This window comes from Colias croceus, chromosome 7 (genome assembly GCF_905220415.1).
Source record: "Colias croceus chromosome 7, ilColCroc2.1".
Classification (NCBI taxonomy): Eukaryota; Metazoa; Arthropoda; class Insecta; order Lepidoptera; family Pieridae; genus Colias; species Colias croceus.
In genome coordinates this window covers 3151773-3176875 of record NC_059543.1, presented here as the reverse complement: position 1 = coordinate 3176875, position 25103 = coordinate 3151773, and the positions used below count along the sequence as shown (strand labels likewise).

General features: G+C 33.9%; 1 protein-coding gene across 4 annotated transcripts; it reads left to right on the top strand.

The window, feature by feature from the left end:
• Nucleotides 1–184: 184 nt before the first annotated feature.
• LOC123693300 (tubby-related protein 4) lies at nt 185–23189 on the top strand. Of its 4 annotated transcripts, none has more exons than XM_045638324.1 (15): nt 185–426; nt 10274–10438; nt 11996–12178; nt 13015–13188; nt 14190–14451; nt 15130–15230; nt 15438–15662; nt 16187–16403; nt 16771–16956; nt 18604–18728; nt 18841–20548; nt 21255–21450; nt 21983–22133; nt 22412–22585; nt 22919–23189. In XM_045638324.1, the coding sequence occupies exons 1-15, from the start codon at nt 331–333 to the stop codon at nt 23033–23035; spliced, it is 4080 nt and encodes a 1359-aa protein (XP_045494280.1). In that variant the 5' UTR covers nt 185–330; the 3' UTR covers nt 23036–23189. The 4 variants fall into 4 exon arrangements, with proteins under 4 accessions (XP_045494280.1, XP_045494279.1, XP_045494281.1 ...); XM_045638323.1 differs by having other exon boundaries at nt 16768–16956; nt 18607–18728; XM_045638325.1 differs by having other exon boundaries at nt 16768–16956; nt 18841–20536.
• The last annotated feature ends 1914 nt before the right edge of the window (nt 23190–25103 follow it).

Genomic DNA, 25103 nt, shown 5'->3' with positions numbered 1-25103 from the left:
TTAGACTGTTTACATAAGCACAGACATAAGTTTCAAAAGCGCCATCTTTCCCCAGTTTGCGCGGGATTTCCCGAGTTTTTCTAACATAACGTTATAGAGGTCGTAGCTGTTGCCTCCCCTACGCGCAATCAATACGTGCGCCGTGCAGCCCTCCGGCCAGCTAGATTCCCTTGTCACCCTCTGACACGAGCACCGTACACCCGTTCAAACCTTAGCCTTCATAATGCACCTAAAATGTTGAATCTTGTCAGTGCACTACTGTCGCGAAAATCGCGCGCGTTCCAGTGACTCGAAAGGTTGTTTTAATTAACGTGTTGAGATAACGTGAACATGCATTTACATTTTGAGAGGAACGTAAACGCTAAGTGCGATTGCACGATACTGTCGTTGTCGTGGATGGGCAAGGTTCCTGATGAGCTGCCTGAGGTGAGATTTTCTTATAAATAGTTTTGGAATTAAGTGCGGTCATGGTCATTAAAGCCTCTAATTACGACGCGCTTGTAAATATAAAGATCTTTATATTGTATGTAAGAATTTTACCTTTCCCTATTTGTGATGTTTGTTTTTTTATTTTATTTACTTTAACTAATTTATACAGGTTAGGAGATTTTAATTTTTAATTTATGTTTTGGTACTTAGTTTCTTCCAACTTTTTTTTAAAATATAGAGTTTCTAATTATAGATGCAGTTAGAGATACTTTGCGTCCGGGTTGCTATTGTGCAATTGTAGATATCATATCTGCTAAAAACAAGAGTAGGTAACTACAATTAAGTATTTAAAATATGTAATTTTACAATTGAGATAATATACTACGTATGGAGGAGACACCACGAACAAAATCTGTGCGCCATTTTTTTGCTCTAACTAAGTTTTAGAAATTATTATCTATACTTACCGATGAAAGTTATTCCTTTGCACTTTTCCGTATTATTTGTATTATTTGTGCAATATCGTAACACACACGAAGGCATATTTGATGCGTTTCACTTTAAAACAAATAAAAAATGAGCGTGCAGTTAAGCCATATGGCTTATGGTGAGCGGAACATAAGTGATGTAGGCGTTGTCGTCTCCATATGTATATCTCAATGAATTTTACATGATTTTTGACTTTCTTTATTTAAGTTACTAGATATATGTAATATGTATATCTAATAGTGGAATCGTCTAGGTGCAATATTTTGTATGAAAGACTGCAATATAAAAATTTTAATTATTTTAATAATTAAAAGATTGACATGATCCTACACCTCAAAATGAATTGTTTTTCCTTGGAGTCGAAGTTTTCAACTTTCAGGGTATGGCAAATGAAAAATTAAAGCACTTTAAGTACCATATTTTTTTTCTGTATGAAAATTAGATTTAAACTCACTTACTTATGTTTTATGAAATACAACGTTAAAGGTGGCTAAATTACTATAATTTTTAATTATGACGGTCTGCGGAATGACCTTATACGAACAAGGCTGCCGACCGAGTTTTATCAAATTTAACTAAAGGTAATGTAGTGTTTAATACTAAAATATAGACTGGTTTTTAAAGTTAGAACACCTAAAGTATAAAACAATTAATTACCATTTAAATCTTAACCCTAACAAAACACCAATTATTGCCCTGGAAATAATTTGGTAATTTAGAAAAACAGAAGATGCGTCCGCAATAGTTCAAATTGGTAGATAGTCGCTGAGCGTGCATTAATAAATAAAACCAACTAATATATTATGTATTATATTATTTTATTCATTTATAAATAAAACAAACTAATACATATTAGTAATTAGTAGATATAATCATTTCATTTTAATACATGGCACAAGGGTATTGAATGAGCGATTAAATTCATTATTTGCCGGTCCTTGGGAGCCTGTCCCATTTAGATCTATTATTTGAAAATTTGTAACTGAACATTATAGTGATAATATGTTACTCAAAAGGGTTATAGTAAGACCCTTTTGAGTAATATATTATCCCTATTCTTCTTTAATCGATTCTTCTATCATATTTTATGAAGGTACAAGTAGTCTTTGAAAAAACTGTTTTACTTTGAATTGAAAGACAAAGAGTTAGATTTTTGTATGAACTATGAATTATTCATCTTTCAACAAAATTTTGAACATATAAAAAATGGACATATTATAATAATGAACCTGAACCTTCAGCCCTTTCGTTTACTTCGTTTACTTTATTTTCATAATTGGCAACAAAAAAATAACTGCAACCTATAGAAGTTACGAGTCTTTGTAGTGAAAACATTTAGATTCTTAAATTCAAGTGCTGTACAAGTCAGAAAAGCTGAGAAAACCTTGTTACTGAATGAGTAAAAACGAGTAACACACGAACTCACCTTTGTACATTTAGAACGTTTTATGGAATTAAAAGCGAGTGAGCTTCGGGGCGTTTTAATATAGGTACGAAGTACTTATATACCTGGCTTTTAGTCAAAAGAATTTGAAATATTCTTTCATAGAATCGCACATTCGCGCCCCGCAATAAAGCTGGTTTTAATGTTGTAGATCGGTAGAAATAACGTAAGCAAGATATAAAAATCATTTCAAAAGTTTCAGCCCCCCTAGACAAGTGGCTTTCTCTTAGCGTAAAGTTTGATAGAATAGATTGTGAATGTATGAGTCAATCTCATACATTCACAATCTATTCTAAGCTGGAGATACGTTTATCTACAGCTTACGTCAATCTCATACATTCGTAGTCTATTCTATTGAACTTTACGCTAATAGAAAGCCACTTGTCTAGGGGAGCAGAAGATTTAACATCCTCAATTACTTATTTCATCCAAGATTACACGATCTATATATTACCACATAGTTACGTTGAAGAATTATTTATTTTACCTGTAATTAAAAAACAAATGAAACATTGCATTATATCGATGAAAGGTACGGGTGTTTCCAGTGAATGCAATTATAACGGTACATTAAATTCTCATTACCGTCGACGAAAATTGAAAACAATTTGCAAACGTGTAACCGCCGTTCATTGAGGGACTGTGAAAGAGTCTGAATAAAATCCTGGTTTACGATGGCCCAGATGGGACCCGGGTCCCTATTCAATTAAGTTTTCCATTCTTGCATTTGACCTCCATACTTTCATTTCACGCTAACAGTTGATGTCGACTCTAAAACCCTATTATTCAGAGAAAACTTTTTCACAAGTTACACTAAAATTTTCGTAGTTAATGACTACCAGTTCTGAGTTGTCCATGAACTTCTGCTCTAGCGTAATGAATAAGCAGTTCACGTTGTTTGACACCTATTTAACACCTATTTATATATTTGACACCTATTTAATTTAATATTATGAAACATGAAACCCATTCTGTTGTAAACATGAATAATTATTTAAATAAATAACATACAGCCAAGTAGAAAATATTCTGTCTGTGTCATATTATTAATGACATACAAACACTGTTTCCTTCGCAAGTGTTACCTTAGTCCCTATTCTCCCTCTTCAAATAAAAGCCAACTTAATGGATAGATACTTGAATTTGTCATACAAAACCTTATTTCCATTTAATGTACCACAAATATCTACAAACTAGGTACGTAACGATAGACTGTTTTGCTAACACCAAAAACATATTCTCAAAAAAAAAATATTCTCTATGTAACGTTACACTGCCACGTTCTATTAAATCGACGGGCAAAAGAAATAAATGCGTGCTGATAAAATAATCGTTAGCAATTCATCTTTTTATAAAAGCCTATATATGTCAATAGCTGCTGGTTGAATACCACGTGAACGTATTTTGTAAACGTGGAGCAAATTGAAATATGTTTTTTCCGATGAAAATCCACGGAGTAATTGAACGAAGCCAATTCCAATTGCAGGCTATTTGTTTTGTTTAAAACATTTTTATTGAATGTTTATTTATTTACAGTTTAATATTGCTTGTAGGAGAGTTGAGTATGCTGTATGGCCCCTAGCGCAGCTGCATACTTAATAAGTAGTTTCTACTCGTTTTGTCTATTAATTTTTAGTTACGTAAATACCTACGTAAGTAGTTACTTCTGCGAAATAAATAATATTTTTTTCAAATTTTACATCTTTGGAATCGATTGGATTTTGAGGAACGAGAAGGTACGAGAACATTCGTATTGACTATAAGAAGGGTTAAAACAAAAAAAGCTTCGCTCTAAAACAAAATTACTTACGTTCTATTACGATTGTTATCATCATGACCTTTTATTGGTATTTGCACAGATATGAGATCTACGTAGATCCTTTATTAAATTTTTTATTAGATTACCTGCCTGTATAATCTAGCCTATGCTAATAAATTGTGGGTAACTTATCTATATATTTTAGTCGGTTTTATATTGATTTCTGCAGCGACGTAGTTTTATAAGTATTACTTTCAGACTTTTCCAATGAAAAACTTAGGCTATCTTCGGTTACAGATCATAAGTTCAAGAACGTAAAATGGAAGTTCTTGAAATCGAATAGGTTGCATATTAAATTTCAATTTAATTTTATCGTATTTTTTGTTTGCGTATCTACTAGGACGGTCATCGGGGAAAAAATAATTTTCACCACAAACAAGGTACCTACTACATGATTTGTAGTTCCATGCTAAGATTGAAGGGTCATTAGTTGTTCAGAAAAACCCAAAATCGATTTAGTAATTTTAACGCGCTGTAATGGAAAGCTGACGAATATTTATTTCTTTGTGTACGAGAACTCGTTCGAGTAAAATGGAATGAAATTACGGATTCCAGTGTATATGTAGATTCTCTTTGCTTTAGTTAGACGGCGTATTTAAGCAAAATATAGAATTTCCATTGAAACCCTACATGCAAAACCAGGCAAGTGCGGATGAGTAACTCTACAAACTTACAGTAATGTATACTCTGTTGCAGGATAGCATTTCTAAAATGGCTGCTATGATAAAACATTGTATATAAAGAAGCTAATAAAATAACTGTAACAAGGCGAAAAATTGCCGGTAGGGTTACACAACTTGTTACTCACTAATCTGTTATAGTGGATTTTAATGATTTTGGATTTGCCTTCACCTGCTGCCAGTGAAGAAACTCCACAAATAATAATTGCCTGAAGTGGTGTTACAACAGTTTCAATCAGCAATCTCTATCTCTACATAATAAAGCTGATAGAATTGTTTAATGATTAACCGACTTCAAAAAAAAGGAGGAGGTTATCAATTCGGCCGGTGTTTTTTTTTAATGTATGTACACCGATTACTCCGAGGTTTCTGAACCGATTTGCGTGATTTTGTTCGATGCGGGATGGTGTCGAATTGGTCCTATAAAAATTTTATTCAGATAGGCTCAGTAGTTATTATTTTATGAGTATTTTTGTCTGTACTCGATGATTTAATTTAAATGTAGCAAGTAACTTTGATTCACTTCCCGGTAACCGATTGAGCTGAAATTTTGTATACGTATGTAAATTGGATAGCGATGAAACATTATCATGACATAGAGATGATTTGATGATGGAATCGGAAGGTGGCTGTAATATATTGACTCAACTTTATCGAGTTTGGGCTCGTTTGATTCGTGTTGAGAAATACATTAAAAATTATTAAATAAAAATAACTACGTTAAAACAACTGACTTCAAATACGGAAAAGTAAAAAATAAAAAAGATTTGATATTAAAATTACTACATATTATTTAGATGTGCTATTTATTAAATAGGTTGTTTTTAACGTAGTTATTTTTATATTTGTATGTATTCGACTATTCACAATGGTAAGGCTCAATTAAAAAAACAATAACCGTATCTATAAAACCATCATTGTCATTCTTTATTTTGTTTGTTTATTATGTTTCAAAGATTGTATTGAAACATTTGGATCACGTTTACAAAAATAATGTATAGGTATCTTTATTCCGTGAAATGGTTTATTCTTTCCTTGTAATTCTTCCTTACTCGATGTTATATATTTCTAGAGGCATGTTCGTATGACATAAGGTCGTAGGTACAACTTATTGTGAAGGCGTCTGGCTCGCAAATCCCCCTACTGTTTCTTCATGATAACGAGGGTTTTTCACCCGCTGCACAATCCCGCTTATACATGAAACTTATATAACTGTGTATAAAAGTTACCTAAATATCTCATTCAGTAAATACTCCTATGATTCACATAATTATAATTCCCTTTAATTTTAATTAAGTTATAGTTACATAATTGCAAAAAAAAACTGGAGCTTTAAAAATCACTCTTAAAGTAAAAAAATTACTTGTATTGTGTAACAGCGCCTATTACGTTGTTCAAAATAAAACATAGTGAATTACCAACAGAACAAGAGAGGTATTCTCAGGTCGAGAGTTGTGCTTGCTTTGTAACTCGAAACTATGAAATAAAACAAAAAAGGAAAACCCTTTTTCTAGTACTAATTTCTTTGTAAACCTGATTCAGGTGTTATATTTATTAAATAATCTCTTTATTTAATTTAATGAAGATTTACTTCAAACGTACTGAGTAGGTTTATAGTTTCATTATAAACTAAGTACATAGTACCTAGCTTTAACAAACATTTTAAATACAAGATATGATATTTTTGACTAAACTGGATGAAAAGAAGATATTTTGTTGAATAGAGAGGCTAAAGACTTGAGCGATGCGATGGTTGTAGACTATAATATCGTCTATAGTCGTAGATACTGCTACGAGGGCTGTCTACGAACGCCTACACTAGGTACGTTTGACGTTAAAATTTGGTATTAACAAAAACATAGATTTATGAATACCTTAAAGTTTACATGAATAATAAAAAATGAGTCTTTAATATTTCAAATCATCATGTCAAATATTCTTCATCAATACAACATTTTCTCTTAATAGTAGAGGATTACTCGCACATATATGACACAAGATATCGTGCCTGCGTAGATAATACACTGCACAGATACACACAATACTTGAGATTAGGGTGTCACCACTCTTAACGCTTTTCACACTTTACCTGCGAAATAGGTACATGTATGTATAGTCCTCGTGGTAATTAGGAACGTGATACATATGTGGACTATACATTAAATAGATTGTCTATTTAATACGGGGGTTTAATATGAGCAATAACTTAACGTAGCTTTTGAGTAAAGAGTAAGGACGGACTATATTAGTAGCGTTATATTGTAGGCTTTATTTTTCTTTACCAAGTGAAAAATATAATGATCGTTCAGTCGACCATCAGGTTAAATGTACCGTGTACGATGTAGTTATCTGCTCCAAGAGTGCGTATTTATAGCTAAGAAAATATAATATTTTTCCCAACATAAGCTCTGTGCTCTTAAAGCTATCAGTTATGAACAGACTTTTTACAAGTGATTACGTTTATGCGAAAGAAAATGTTTAAAACAATGGTTAGACACGTTTATTATTATTTTCTTATCTGCTTGTTAATTATATTAAGTAATAGTGTAACCGATATTTATGCTAAACTAGGGGTCCGCCCCGGCTTCGCCCGTGGTACATATTTACGTTTTCTCTACATAAGAACCATCCTCGTACTTCAAGGAATATAATAAAAAAAGAATTAAAGAAATCGGTTTAGCTGTTCTAAAGTTATGCGCTTACCAACACATTTTGGGATTCATTTTTATATTATAAGTAGATTTACATCCTTTTATAAAATGAAAATTATTTTATATGTTATACCTCTACAAATAGTAGGCACTGAATATTCTTGAATACTTATAGTATGAGAAATTTTTCATATTTGATACACAATTTTTTTGCTAAAATAAAACCATAAGGTAAAGGCTCCTAATACGGCGGTAGTCAAAATCGCTTCCTAATACGGTGGTATTTCTTTTTTCGAGTTTTATTCCTGTTTTATAAATTTTAAGTACACCAAAACGTAAGCTATTTATTCCAAATTTATTACTCCATGACTTAACTAACGTTTGCAAGTATAGCACATAGACAACACAACAAGATCAATCAATCTGTGTAACGGCATCGACATGAGAGGTGTTTCCATACAAACGCGAAACAACAAAAGTAAGTACACTAATATTTATAAACTAAGTTTTTCGTATTAAAAAGCCGTTCAAGTTTGTATATGTATTGTTTATTGCATTTTCCTACTATTACACTCACTATTTAAATAGCTTGTTTCATATTTGTAAGTCATTTTCTACCCAAAAAATAAGAAATAAAATACCGCCGTAATACGATACAAATTTTATAGATTAATCCTAATACGGTGGCATAACTCCGAAATAGGAAAAATACTGGGCATGTTTAATTGTTTATAACTTTAATTTTATTTACTTATTGAATTAATTCCAAGATTAGTTGGAATAATTATTAATCTGATAAATTAGAAACCATATTCTGCGGTATGTTTTCTTAATTAGAAATCCAGTTAAATATGAAAATGGTTGAGTACAAAATGTTTGTTTCTTAGAAGGGGTAAAAATAGGAAGGTGTATTTTAATGTATCACAAATCATTTATTTTGTATAACTGTTGATTTGAGTTTTACACATCTGAGCCAAAAAACTGTTATCATTTGATTAAGCATTTACATTCTCTTGTTTATCGAATTTTTGATGGGTCAGAATTAGGATTATTAAAAACACGAGTAGTTTTCCTATTACGGTGGTAGATATTTCCAGGTAACTCTGTATTAGGTTATATATGATCTCCTATTACGGCCCTATTTCATAGAACTTAAAATTACCAGATTTAGGGTTGCGTAAATAAATAAGAAGTTTTGTGTCTTTTTTTGTGGATTCTTATTTGATATGCGTGTTTTTTTTCCGATAAAACTAAAAGCATAAATGAAACACATTAAAAGTGAATCAACGTAATCAAACCAATGGTTAATGAATAAAAAACTTACAATTTACTTTACTAACACATTCCTATTATTTAACAAATATTATTTGTACGGAACTTCAATGTATATAATATCTGACCCTCCGTATTAGGAGCCGCCTACCGCAGTATTAGGCTCTGACCAAAATCATACCTCCGTATTAGGGAAAATCGACATGACTATTTAAATATTTTTTTAAAATAAGAAATATTATGAAAATAAACATAGACTCAACAGCAATACAAAATTTAAGTTCCACTTTTAACGATAAAGTGGTTTGGCACCTTTAGAAATACTTACAAATGCTTATTTTTGATACTTACTTTCAAATGTTGCGAAATACCTCCGTATTAGGTGCTTTTACCTTACGGTGTAGGTGAAATTTCTACGCTCTTGTTAATAGATCTAATAAATTAACTAGAGTGCATGGCAAACAATGAACGAAGTAATGTACAGTACTCCAAAATTAATAATGCGCATGCAAATCTTCGCTAATTGTCGTATTTCCAAAATGTACTACATTTGATTAAACAAATTTTACTAAATTATGCATGAAGAAAATGCATTAAACAACTCTATATATACATATCGTCTTCCGACGCTCCGGGAATATGATAGTTACCGAACTGTGACGAAGATTTCTATGCGCATTATCACTTTTGGAGTAAGTTAGGTACATACTCGCTAGTTGTCGTAAGTACTTTCATCATAAAAATTAATTATTTCAATGTACAAATTTGAGCAGTATATTAAATGTTAATTCAATCGATTAATTACTAGTTAATTTTGAAGGCTGTACTAGCCTGTAGGGGACAGATAACTCAATATTTGGTTAATTGGCAATCGCGCTTTCATATCCGTTCTACCGTACGTTGTGCATCCGTCAGCGGGACATGTTCTATTAGTATAGTCCTAATTGCCTTCCGTTGCATTCGTTCCAACCCATCCTTATTAGGCGCTAATTGCGTTTGCGCTAGATTGAATATTGAATTTATGATTTATATTGGTATTAAAATACTGCATGCTGCATTCGCTAATTAGTACTGGGATGGATTTAGAGATGCTTTCATATAATTTACGTTTTCTACTGTACTTGTATTTTCTTCTTTCTCATTATGCGGTTAGGAGGTACAAAGATATAAAATCATCTCATTTCTAGATAGCTTTTTATACAGCGGATGTGATTGCAACACAGGTTCCTCAAGAGCAAATGAGAAAATAATATTTTGTCGTCTAAGCGGTTACGAGACATGTCCTCATAAATGATTCAAGTAAATCTGACGTTTTAAAAAGTTAAATTATTTATTTAACTCTTAAGTTTTTGTACCTATTGTTATGCTTGACGTCTTTTCCAATCTCGTAGATATGTCTAACAATACTGTGCCTACATCTTATTTATTTAACCACTTCACATTCAATTATTCAACTTTATATTACATACATTAATAAACAATGAATTAGGAGGAGGGTTGGAAGCTAAACCGTAACAACTATTACCAAGAGGGCTGGCTCGCGACGGGCAACGTCCGCGGCGTCGTGGGCGTCACGTTCACCTCCTCCCACGCACGACGTCCTCATGAGCTGCCACTGCGAACAAACTACAATCTCCGGGGCCATAGATCTGATGTGAGTATACGTTTATTAATATTTAATGTAGTATGGATTTGCTAAAATCGTATTGTATCAAGCATAAGCCGTAAAAGAAAGGTATAATTATTTGATCTCTATGTTCAATAGAATAACAAAGAATTCACAATAATACTGAGAACATAAAATTAGGTAGATACCTACGGTAAGGTAATAAGATGTTAGATAGCTACTTACTTCTATGAGTATAATAATGTATGCCACTCTTTATCAAAGACAACATTTCAAATTAATTAACAGTGAAAAAAATATGTTTTTTTCCGATTCAATGATCAGAATACACATAAAATTTCTCGTTACATTAAGCCTACCGAGTCTACGAAATGAAATTGTTCGTCGAATTGAGAATAAATAAAATAAGTATGCGAAGTACCTTACCTACTCTGGTTTAAAATCAGGGACTTATAAATGTTAATCAAAGGTCAAAGGTGCACACGTGTACTGAAAAAAAAAACAACTGCAATTTGCCTTCATAATCTTTTTTATAAATTGCGATACTTTTTTAAAATTATCATGTTATAAATCTGTTTTACTTTAACAGGAGTTTGTTATAAGAGCAGTTCTATTTCTATTTAAATCTTAATTTAATAAATATTAATAAACAATACAATACAGACGGTATTTTCTTACCTGCATTTGTCTCAAATCTTTCTCAATTCCCGATCCATCACTTCAAACTTTCCAAACAGGTATTTACTGTCTTGTAAGCTTTTTCTAGCGAATTTATATTTTTGATGTGAATAAAGCTCTATCGGATTATTAAAATTCACCAAATACCCTGAAATTTATCTTATTTACCTATGACATTAAATATTGGAAATTTGCAGCCGAGCCGTAGTTTTAATTAATTAATATTGAACCTCTTTATTAGAGAGTTTTGTACTTGAGATTGCCTCCGGCACTCTTTTGTTTCTTTAAACAATATAATGAAAGAGATTTAATTTGCTATTAAAATAGCTTGTGATTGATTAATTAACGATGTTCTTTTTTGAGGTGGTTTTTATATGATACTACCTGAACCTTTTTTAGCCGATATCTCATTACACATGTTGTTATTAGTTACAATACAATGGCTTTATTTTTATTATCGGACAATGAAAAATAAAGCGTCCAAAGCGTTAATTACACTCAAAACGTATATTATTTGTATTTTGATCAGAAATACCTAATAATAATATTATCATACTTACCTATATGATGTCAAGTAGTTTACATTTAATTCATAGATAAACCTTAGATAAACTTATAAAATCAATGATTTCGTGTGCGTTAATTAACATATCTTAGATTTGACCATCAAAGTTGAGCCTACAATGATTTGTTATTTGTAAGTAATACACGAATAGGGATGTTTTTATCTTTTAGGTTACTAAGATGTTGAGTCTTTATTCCTCTTAAAAATTTCGAAGAACAAATTGTACGAATAAATTTTTGGTGCATTGTCATGATCAATATTATTACAGTTTATTACAGTACAAACGACATGCTAATACTCGATTATTTAGTATTCTTCTTTAAATACCTGTATATCTACAGGTGATCTTAGTGAAATGGAACGAGCCGTACCAAAAGCTGGCATCGTGCGACAGTTCGGGGGTAATCTTCGTGTGGATCAAGTACGAGGGGCGATGGAGTATCGAGCTGATAAACGATCGCAGCACTCCTGTCACACATTTCTCCTGGTCTCACGACGGACGAATGGCCCTCATTTGTTATCAGGTAAAGTGACCAATGATAAAATTGAGGAAAGCATTTTTAAAAGAGGTCTTTTAACTCGCGAATAATTTAGTATATGTACTTAAGTGACGATTCATGCTTACTACGAATAACAAACGCTGTTTTTCATTATGATCTATTCAACAAGAGTATGATTCATGCACATTATAAATCGGTCTCATAAATCTGAATAAAAATTGATTAACAAAAGGGGTTATCGTGAAGCTGAATAGAAATCCAATTTTCCAATGTAGGCACTTATTCTATGAACATGAATTTAAAGCTAAGTTGTTTACGATCGTCAAGTTACGACTTCATATAAAATATTCATATTTAGTTTTCACCGGATAAAATATTCACGTTTAATTTTCCACGTGTCTCGACGGGTGCTCGAAATATGTCACTCTCATTTGCTAAAAGGCTTCAGTTTGAACCCAACTGAGCAATGAATTTTGACGCGATGAAAATATCATCCGCTACCTAGCTACATTGTTTTTATACTTCTTGTTTTTATAGGCACAATATTGTGTTATTTAATTTTATCAGACTAGATTTCTATAGATTTCGTACCTAAATGTAAGAGTTCAAGCTCTGAAAACTGCGACCTACCAGATTAAAAGTATTTCTTAGAAATTATAAAAGATTTTCAAGCTTCACAACTTCTATATTAGCTTACAAGTTTCTCTAAGTCTTCTTTTATATTTTTGCTATACAACAATTTATTTTATATAAGGTTGTATAAAACTTAGGTCCTATTCAAATTTGTATACCTATTACATACATAATTATATTTTGTGTTCAAATTGTATGTACAAAATTTTCTCTTTCATTATGTTTAGGATGGCTTCGTATTAGTCGGCTCGGTAGCTGGTCAACGCTACTGGTCCTCTATGTTATCCCTGGATGCGCGAATTACTTGCGGCTGTTGGACCCCGGATGACAGCCAAGTTTACCTCGGTACTGCCTCTGCTCAGCTTGTGGTTATGGATGTTCATGGAGCTATGGTGTCGCAAGTATGTATTGGTTTTTCAGAAGAAGACTGACTGGTTTATGATTGCCAATAAAACAACAATTGAATGTATGATTTAGGGAAGTAGTGAGCTTTGACCTATTTGAATAAGCTTTTCTCAAATATTTTATCTCTATAGAGCAATTTATCAATTTAAATTATTCTGTGTAAAAAAGGTGAAGTAAACTCATGAATAAAACAAACATTCATCATTCGCATAAATACGCTGAGATGTATTCAAAAACTTTCTCAAGTAAACTATTAAGAAATCCCTAACATTGCTCTACATTCATTATTCATACGCCCTCAATTCTCATAAAAATCTTGACACAAGTAAGGAGTTTCTTTAATTCTTTAAATGGTCTTGTATTCTTAAGTATAACAAAGAACATTTCTCAACCAAGTTTTTATTAGAAACAAAGTTTGTTACAAGCTTGCCAAAGCTCTTTCTTAATAGCAGCATTACTTCGCTACAATGTCTTCCCTCCCACTTTAATAACGCGCTTCGTATGCTAAAAATAACATTGCTTTTACCTACTTCGAAAGCTGAAGTAGGTACTAAGTAGTCTTTGACGCGCGCATTTATTAACAACGACAACATCTCTTCATGGTAAACGAGAATGTTCTGTTGAAAAGATCTTAAGAGATTTAATATGCTTTAAGATAATTGCTTACTGCATTATACCAGGTGTAGAGAATTGTACTTATACAGATCACCTGCCTCAGTAACTTAGATTTATAAAAAATGAAATTACGTGATATGAATCGTCTATGAGCCTTGAAAGCAATCTTCTTTCTAAATGTAAAACTTCGTTTTAGACTATTCAATTTGAGAAACGTTAGTATTTTGTCTAAGTGCATACGTTTCTCTGGATCACATTAGTTCTGTTGCTTTTAATGTGTTAAGTTGGCGAACGATAAGACGACATACTAATAATTTTCCTATTATAACCCTGTGCTTTTTCTTAGTTTCTTACTTGTCATTATCATTTAAATATTGACCAGGTGCAGCTCGTCGCTGAAGGTGGAATTATTTCAATGGCCTGGTCTTGTGAGAAGTTTAAAATGGAAGAAGGAGAAGAAGCAACAGAGACCAATGGAGGACACGTGCTTGCAGTTGCTCTTGGTAGCGGCGAAATAGTGCTTATGCGTGGACATGATGACGTGAGCCCCGTAAGAATAAACACGGGCTTGAGAGGAAACACGCTGGCCATGGAGTGGGCTAACTCAAGAGAACTCCTTGCGGTTGCTGGTACCTTGATAGCTGGTGAGATTTTGTGACATAACTAAACTCATTCAATTCTTTTAACTTTTTAAATAATTTATTTTAGGTACAAGCGTTTGAATAACCCAAATACAGATACATATAGAAACTGCCACTGTTTCTACAATTTCGACAAGAAAAACATAAACAGATGCAAAGATAATCGTACGAAACGGCATTCACACAAAAACTGTTCGTTTCTTACACCGGGTTCTTACCTCGTTTGTGTGTGTATAAAGGTTTATTTATAGGTTTAGATATCTATTAATAATATTTTATTCTATTGGTCATAAATGTTCAAAAGATTAATGATGTGAATATACCTACTTGAGGATAAAGTTATGTCGCCATTTAGTATGTACATTTATCTTTGTATGTATCAAGAAATTGTCGTTTAAAGAGCTTCTTATAGAGCAAAGCATGTTGATTTATAGGTTCTTATTTCATGAATAGGGGCAGTTTGCCTGAAAATCCGTATACAATTTACGACGAGTACCTTTTACGGCCGGCTCTATTATGCCTTTCTAGTAAATACGTTCTGCTGTATCCATTTTATGGGCCTACATATCAACATTAATGAAAGTGAATTAACTTGTAAATTGTGTGTTTTGTGACGACGGTAAAATATAATGTTTTTTTTTTATTAATTTATGCTGGCTATCCTATTATTTTTATTTTCAGAATCAGGTGAAGCTGAAGATTCTCCGCCATACAAAAATGTGGTTAAATTCTATTCCGACACGGGAACTCTAATTTATACCGTGCCTATTCCGTACACACAGGTAAATTATACCATTTTTAGACGTAGCCATATTCCATTGATATTCTCTAACTAACTATAACTCTCTTTTTAATAATTTTGATTTGTTTTATTATATTCATTTATTCACCATACATCAATATCGTTAATGGACTCGTTATGCACGATAGCGTAATAATACACCCTTAAATCTTGCTTTAAATTAAAATCATTTTATTCGTTTCACCAGGCACGTGTAACCGCCCTGACATGGGGCCACGCTGCCCGTCGGCTATTCGTCAGCGTTGGAGGCGCGGTATGCACGGCGCGAGTATGGCGTGTAGTTGCGCCGCTACAGTTGCTCGCACGAGTTCGTGCTGCGGCTGCACTGCGACATCCCCGATTAGCTGCGCGCTTGCCCTTACCTCCGAGGTTGCAACCTGCACTGGCGAGCTTGTTCGCGCATACTATACGGGTATGTGGTGTTGTAATATCCTAGGCCCATGTAACTGCACTGACGTAAGGCCACGCTGCCTGTCGGCTATTTGTCAGCATTGGAGGCGCGGTATGGCGTGTAGTTACACCGCTACTGTTACTTGCGAGAGTTCGTGCTGCGGCTGCACTGCGACATCCCCGATTGGCTGCGCGCTTACCCTTACCTCCGAGACTACAGCCCGCTTTGGCAAGCTTGTTCGCGCATACCATATGGGTAATAATGATGTAGTAACTATAATATGAATACAATGAAAAATATCTAAGATAGTCAAGCATTGACCACCTATCGGCAAGATTTAATAACATCTAAAAAGTTTGTCTTGAGCTTTGACGAATCGTTGTTAACTAATAAAAGCTGCTAACATCGCAATTATATTATAACACTTTCGACTTAGCTTTGAATATATAATTTTTTGTTGTCTTCGAAATTTCCACAAACTTATAACACTTTTTTCTAAACAATTTTTATACACATTTCATAAATTCATATTTCTTTTTCTACAGTGTAACGTACCCGAGACGAATGAGTTACGTCGTTTCGTATCACGGCCTCCCGCAGCGGGCGGGCGTCTCCACTGCACTATGCTTCGACATGACGACGAAGAAGCCGGCGCGTATACTCTGTATCTCGAGCATTTGGGAGGACTTGTACCTCTTCTCAAGGGGAGGCGTACGAGCAAGATCAGGCCGGAGTTCGTTATATTTGACCCGCAGGCGGAAGGTTGAGTTTTACCGATTTACCTCATATTGATAAATACTATATTTTTGCTATGATTTGGACATATACCAAGGTGCAAGTAGTACTGATTGCTGACCGCATGGAAGATTTACAAGAAAACATTATTATTCATTAGTGCAATATAACACAATTATTATCAAGAAAATAATCATTATTTTTTTTCTTCATCTATTTACTAATTTTCCTGTTAGTAGCCTCAGTTTAACCTATTCAACTCTGCTTTGGATATACGCATACAGTAAGCATGACAAAATATGTCAAAACATGCGATAACTTTATAAACAAACTTCAAACGCTCCTCTTACTACACGAGGTCCATACCCAAAATAAAAGCAATTGTTTCCAGAAGGTTCCATCCCGCCCGTGACCCGCGAGTCGAGCAGCAGTAGCGCTGGCAGTTCCTCCAGCAGCGGTAGTTCAGGGCGGGGCATCCCCTCGCCCCGCGCCCGCGCGCCCCCGCCCCACACCCCGCGCACCGCCCGCCGGCGGCGGGTGCAAGAGGACTCCGCTTCGTCGGATACCGAACGGGAAGACGGTGAGTTGATGTACTATGTGGGTTAAGTTGAATGATTTGTAAAAAAATATATTTTTTCTTGAACTAGTGTCTATAGGTCATTTTGTCACACCGAATACGATTCAAACGTAAATAAATTTGTAAACTTATCTATGTAAATAGCGTTCTGCATAAGGCACGACTTAAAAATTGATAATAAGTAGACATCGGATTATATGCATTTGCATATTTGCATATGCAAATGCATAAAACTCTCTAATTACGGCGTTAGTGCATATTTTAGCCTTTTTCCCCAATCGTGCATATTTCGTGCATAAATCTTTAAGTAGCGGGAGTTTTGATTGGTCGACTAACCTTTATTAGCCAATCAGAACGCTCAGCGAGTAAACAAACCCTATTTTGGCATGGTAAAATGGCAAAAAATTACAAAATGGGCTCCATTTTAAGTAAATTTTGAGCCATTCAAAATAGGGCTAGATTACCCTTTTGGGGCTAAAAACGTAAAACACGGGTTGAATTCCAAAAAAGGGCTAGATTTAGCCCGGAAAGGGTTAAGGTGGCAACACTGGGCTCGCGGGTGACAAACGTCACAAATTTGCGCTCGAAAATTTGATAAAAATGCTTAAGAGGGCTTATTCAATTTAACGCAAGTCAAAATCTCCGCGATCTATTACGATAGATCGCGGCTTGCGCTATCCTTTTACTATGAACAGCATAGGTCCACAGGAGAGCGCCGAGCAACATGTCCTCTCTCTGGGAAGGCTCGCTGCCGACTGATTTTAATCGGGTCGCGCGCAGTGTTTTATAGTACTTTAAAAAAAATTGTAGAAAAATAATAGAGGTACCTTAGTTGATTTTTTAAATTTAATCTTATAAGTAAGACGTTCTTTTATTGCAATATGTATAAATTATATTCAACTAAGTCAAATATCTTGGTGAAAATAATCATTTTGTCGACTATAATTTCTAAAAAAATTCACATTGTTCGGATTTTAATTTCGTAAGTTAGGAGTCCAAAATAAAAAAATCTTTTAACTAACTATTTTAATAAGGATTTTTGCAGTTAGTTAAAAAAAATGTGTGTTAGATCTGTCAGCAATTTCAGATATTTTTAGCTTCGAAATTGACACTAAAAGTGAAATCAAGTAATCATCGGCTCAGTTATCTTAATGGTATTCACAAATACTGTATTAATTGAAAAAAACTCTTAACTAACTATATAGACAATAAAATTTCCTAAAATTATTAGTAATTCATATGTTTGTAAGATAAGTGGTTGATGGACAATCTGGTTTGAAAAATCACATATTTGAGCCAAACAGCGCACGGACCGCGTACACGGCCTTAATTGTATATTGGCACAAAAACTATACTCAATTTCAAGAAAATTTCAATGTTTTTGTACAATCTTTGATTTAAATATATAAAAATAATAAAGGTTTTTTTTATTTATATGTGCATATTTTAGGCATATCAGTCGTTTTTAGTGCATATTTCGGCCTTTTTAGTGCATATTTGCATGCATATTTTGGCATTTTGTTAGTGCATATAATCCGATGTCTAATAATAAGAATTTGTCATAGTATGAATACCTAGAAAAATGATTCGCTTTATGTAATGCATAAATTTTACCTTAATTAAATATTAATAAAAAATATACTTGAATAGCAGGATGCTCCGGCTCGCCAAGACTACAAAGGAGACGTCGCGCCCGTGAAAGACGTAAATCCCGCAATTCAAGTGACAAGGATGAAACTCCTGATGAACTAGCTTATATTGATTCACTGCCAGAGGTAAACAACGATTAAAATATCTAACTAAATACATGATACTTAGATTCCATAAAAAAATTAAATGGAAAAAATAAAGATAAATTATCAATTATATTATTTCTGTTTCTTTCAGGATGTGCGCTTAGTAGAAGTTACCTCAAACATTTGGGGCACTAAGTTCAAAATGCATGGTCTGGCTAAAAATGTGCCTGCAAATTTAGGTCAAGTGACATACAAGACATCTTTATTGCATCTTCAGCCGAGGCAGATGACTTTAACGATAACAGAGTTAAGAGACGATTATCCAGTTGGACCTGACCCCAATTTTAATCCGAATATATTTTCTGAAGATGAGGAAGAAGTATTTCAATCCAGTGGCAATAACTCACCAACTCATTCAAACAACAATATTAGGCGAAAATTCAATCCTTCTATTCTCAGTGAAAGAATAGGCAATACGAACAGTGTTTCACAAACAGATACTTCCAACAATAATAATAACCCAAATCCAACTATGGCTAGAGCTGAGTCATACGAAGAATTCCCTTTTATAGATACAAGTGATAATATGAACAATTTAACAGAAAATGTTTATAGCACATCCGTGAGGCATGCGCCGCAACCAAGTGAGAGAAGGGTAAATAGCACTGCCACGGTACCTAATAGACATGCGATATCTCCTCTTAGATGTGAAAGTTCTGTTCCTACTTTACAATCACCAAAGAACGCAGTTGCACCGACTGATATAATATTTGAAAGGCCGTCTCCGCAAGCGGTCACGTGTGGAGGTAGGGGAGATTTTTATGGTGGAAGGACTGATTACAGCGTGAGAGGAGATGGCGTTTCGTTAAAAGGAAATTTACCAAATAATGAACATCAAAGCTTTAATTTAAATCTCAGCCTAGAACCAAGCAGACAAGTAACAATAAAGAAATGCGATAATCACGTCGCAGACAATTGCCTTTCAAAATTACGTAAAAATATATGCAGCAGAGGTGAATCAGCATCTTATGAAATGAACACTAGAATTTTAAAATCATTATGCAATAAGAACTACGAACATGAAGTGCATCCAGATGCAATGTGCAAAAGAAATGAGACGTTAAAGAACTTACAAAAGGGTGAAGATCTTAAATACATTGACGAGGAAACACCAGTAGATACAAATATAGCTAACATAACAGAAAAGCCTAAAGAGGCAGAGCGGAGAGTCCAAAGGACTACTACGGTAGTACCCATTAGCCCCGTATGTGCGAACGTTCCAATGTATGACACAATGACTCGCAGTTGTAGCGTAGGCTATCTTGACTTGGTCGATCCTCAGGTACTCCATGCCCAAGTTAGTTTATCAGCACTTCGAGGAGAACCACCGCGTCGCCTTATACTTGTCAACAACAAACGGCATAGACGTCCCAAAAAGCATTTCAAGACTGATTTAAAAACATCTGAAAGCGCTAGAACGCCGCTGAAAAAGTGTGGTAAATCTCGCAGCTTAGATTCCAGTGAATTATCGATAACAGCTGAGAAGGGAAAGAAACAGTTAAAGACTGATTTAAACTTAAAGGGAGACGCATCGGTAAATTCTAGTAGCCGCAATAGTACGGGAGAAGATAACAGTGGAACAAGTACTGAAGAGGGTGGCAAAAGTGGGGTGACTGCAAGGAGGTCGCGTAGGGATTATCCTGTATGTACAGCGTGCAGACTTGTGTCACCGTACGATAAAAGGGACGTCGACGCAGAAACATACGTGTGCGTGGCGTGCAGCTCTCGTCCCACTTACACGCTGCCGGCCGCACAGCCGCAACTGACGGACAGCGACTCCGACTACAGCAAGTATTATAGTTAGTAGTAGATGCTTTTCTCACCCGCGATATATTACTTCAACGGGGAGAGACGCTGGTCGTCTTGACAATGCGACCGCCGGCTAGATTGACCACGCTTTAAATCACGCATGTTTAATGCTTATGCGAACCTGTGAGTTGCAAAATACAGCGTGAAAAACATCAAATTGTTCGAAAAGTAAATTAATCAGCTTAAAAATCTTAGATACACAAAAAAGGCACGATTAGATGTAGAGTAAAAGGGGAATGATGTAGCATTTTGAGCATAGGCAATAGGTACTGGCTTAATTCAAATCATATGGTTTTCCGAATAATTAAATTACAACTTGCACAAAATAGAATAGCTTCTGATATAAAAAATAAAGCTCCATGAGACAAGAGTTTTGTATATGAATGCAGACTAAACTAATAATTAGGCATATAAGTAATATTATTTAGTTCCAATCGATTCTTTACTTCAATTACTGAAAAGTGGAGTAATAATTATAGAAAAATGCTCAATATCCTGTTTGTAGTCATTTTAAGAATTAAAGTCTCTAAAATAAAGGTTCTAATTGTTGCGTCACTGCGTACTTAAACTTTAATAAACGAAAACAATAACTTTTCACATACCAAAATTAGTTACCGTGCAACGCTCATACTTTGCATACAGGTTTCTAATTTTGGTTTTATTGATAAATTTCCTACACTGTCTATTCCCGCGCAGGTTCACTAGAGCAGCTAGCGCTACGTTTGCTAGCGTCTCGCGGGGGGCGCGGGTCAAGCAGTACTGCTGTGCGGGAGAGCAGCTCCGCGCCCGCGTCCCCCCGCCCCGCGCGCTCCGCGTCCCCCGCGCCCGCGTCCCCCGCATCCCCCGCGCCACGACCGCGCAGACATAGATATTCATCTGCATCGCCTATACGGTAACTTGAAGGGAAACTTCATAATCAAGTTAAATTGACTCTGTATCATATTTTAAAAGGGAACAAGATGGGGAATAATTGAACAAATAACAATTAACCATCAAAAGGATACATTACATTACATTGCAAATTGCAGTACATTACATTTATGGATTCTGGATATTTATTTTAAATAGACTAATAATTAAAAAAATTAAGAGCACAATTTACAATTTTTTTTTAATGTTTCATATCTTTAAATGCACACACATCCTAATATCAATCAATAGTAAATTTTACATTATATTTGAGAATTGATAGTATAGTCTATACTCTATCCATACTTAATATTATAAATGCGAAAGTAACTCTGTCTGTCTGTCTGTTACTCAATCACGCCTAAACTACTGAACCAATTTGCATGAAATTTGGTATTGAGATATTTTGATACCCGAAAAAGGACATAGGCTACCTTTTATTGCGAAATATGTACCACGGGCGAAGCCGGGGCGGACCTCTAGTAGGTAATAAATTGGTGTATTAAAATTTTCAGGCAATTGTTAAACTCACCGCTACTTAACCGCAGAAGAAATAAGAAACCTTCGGAGAGCTCTGATGATGAGTTCCCGAACGGATACAGTGAAATCAACAGCAAGAACTTTAGGGACCTAGAAAGTTTTCAGAAGGCGCAATTGAGGAATAAGGTCAGATCTATATATTGTAATGTAGGTATTAAATAATAAAACACGCATATAATTTTCATATTGAACTGTAAAATTATAGTCTACAAACAAGAGAACATTTTAGACATCCGATCGCCAATAAGATACATTATATAATTAAGGAAGTAGGTATACATACTCTGCGATAAGTAAGTACCTACTATAAATAAAGACAAACAATAGAACCTAGTTTAACTATTAACTTAATTCTAAAATCAATTCTTAAATTACGATTTTTTTTAAATTCTACGCTACCACAGATAAAACGCGCGGGAAACGCAACCGCCACAGACCGCAGTACGCGGCGCCAACTCGTGATGCACAACAAGGCGCCCATGTGGAACGAGAACAGCCAAGTGTACCAGCTCGACTTCGGCGGCCGGGTCACACAGGAGTCCGCTAAAAACTTTCAGATTGAGTATCATGGCAAACAGGTATTATATAGGAAATCTCCTTCAAACTTTATGGATCACAAAATATTGAATTGCGGAATTCCAACAGCAATATTTTAAAGAGGAATCAGGGATGGTTATTTTCTTTTTTGTATTTTTGCCCTGACTATATCTAAAAGTCTTCTATTTTATCCTATTCTAGTTAATTCTTTAACCTGTGGAAAACGAATTATTTCTATGTGACATGGTTTATAGTATATTTTTTATCATAATATTCCATCCCGCCTCGGACAAGACTAGCAGCAGACCAGCAGCTACTATAGAACAATAATTGTACATATAACTGTTTCACTTTTAATACAAATTATTGTTTAGGTGATGCAGTTTGGCCGCATCGACGGCAACGCGTACACCCTGGATTTCCAATATCCATTCTCGGCTCTCCAGGCTTTCGCAGTTGCTTTAGCGAATGTGACGCAAAGACTTAAATGAGCACTCGCTGTAACCTACAGCAAGCGATTGAGATCGTATGGTTTTTATAACCGCTGTGGGGCTTAAACACGACAACAGAAAACATATAAAATCATTTCACCAATCAGAAACACGGAATTATTTCCCTCTCGTCAAGCAGACTGTTTATTGGTGGAACGTTGGTGGAACGTTAAATACGTTTTGATATCATACAGTGTTACACGAAAGCATAATTTTATGCCTGACGCCGAACATTTACAAAAGACTCAAATCGTTAATGTTAAGTGATGTTATAAATATATCTGAACATTCTAGTGTATTTTCCTCAATCAGTGTTTTAAAGTTTATAGTTTAAATAATAGATTTGTAATTTGTTATAATTCATATTATTATGTAAATAAAATCTATGTGTTGTATCATCGATGGAAATTATTCAAGTTAATCTTTAGTATGAATGTTATTTATAAGTATCTTCTTCAGTGTATACAATTTTTTTCTGGTTGTAGGTTGTACAAATATATTTGATGTTAGATATCTGGCAATACATCTTCATTCCCACAAACAGTAGAAAATTAACCATAGACAAGTAGGTCTTATTTCGTTGTCGTGTGTAATGAGAACCCTTCACGATCTATAAAACTATCGAGTTAATGTAATGTGCTTTATCTAAATAATTTCAAGACCCTATTTGGGATATTTTTACATTGATAGATAGATCTGTAAATATCTAAAATAAAAATAATATAAAATAAATGCTGGATGAAAAAAAAACGAAGAGTATTCAACATCAACTCATTAAAATTTCGATAAATTCTTGAAAAATATCCATCTAATCTGGCCTAGATAGTACGTATAGTTGTAGACGTATTTTTTGAAGGTTTTACAGCTGATTCCTTTCAATGAAATATTAAAATAGCTGATATGCACGTACAATAAATTTATACTTAACTACGTTAAGCTATCCATGTAATAAAAATAAATTCTGATACATAATACGTAGCGGTGTTTATAAATATGTACTACCATGTCTATAACTGTATAATGAAGACCACTTTTTATGTACATATTTTCTTATTTAAAAATAATAGGTTGTTGAAAGAGAAGATGATTTCAATATTTTTTTTTATGTATCGTTATTTAATATATATACCTACGCGTATTTTTTTTCCTATTATGAAAATTAAGAATGTTTTATAGACAAACTTGTTGATTTAAACTTCATTGACTATTGTAAAAAAGCAAAAACCAACAAAATCGCTTTTTTTTTACATGCGCACGCGCAATGCCTATATTCACCCAAAATACTTAGTAAACTGTAACGCACTATCTGACAAGAAATTGAGTTTCAGTATTTGAAACTTAATTAAAAAAAAAAATTGCACCATGATTCATAAATAGCTGAATATAATTAACATAGAAAAAAGGTGCCCATTGACTTTATGCACATGCTTTCTTTAAATTATTTTCATCTAGGCACTATGGTAAGCTTTGGCGTAAGCCGCATAGTAGTAAGTCTCTACCTAGAGACTTGTAAATTTAATGCGACTTCATACTTAGAAACGCCTATAAAATACCGATTAAAGTAGGTATAAATTGCTGCCTAGTTTAAAAAATATTTATAAGAAGTTTTCTGTTTTAAATTCCTATTTACAAAAATTGTGATTGTGTTATATTATAATTGAAAATGTAAATCGCGTTTATCTTTCTATTGTTACACGCATAATATAATTACACAAGTTATTTATTATTATCCACTATTGTGTTTATACTATACTGCTTTCTTGTATTTTATTGTTATTTCTTGTTTATAATTCCTTAATTATTTTGTATGTTTTCATATGAATGAAATTGTATGAGAGTGTAGTTGTTGTAAACGTATGTGCAATATGGTATTTATTTGTATGTTAAGGTCTAATCCAAGCTGTAAAAAATTATATGAATAATGATAGTTTTGTTTTAAAAATAGTTACAAACATATCCCTTGTTAATTAACTTCTTCTAATATAGGAATTCTTAAGTACTAAAACCTTCATTTCTAGTGTTCAAGACTGCACTTTGTAAATATACCTATGAAATAATGATATTGCTA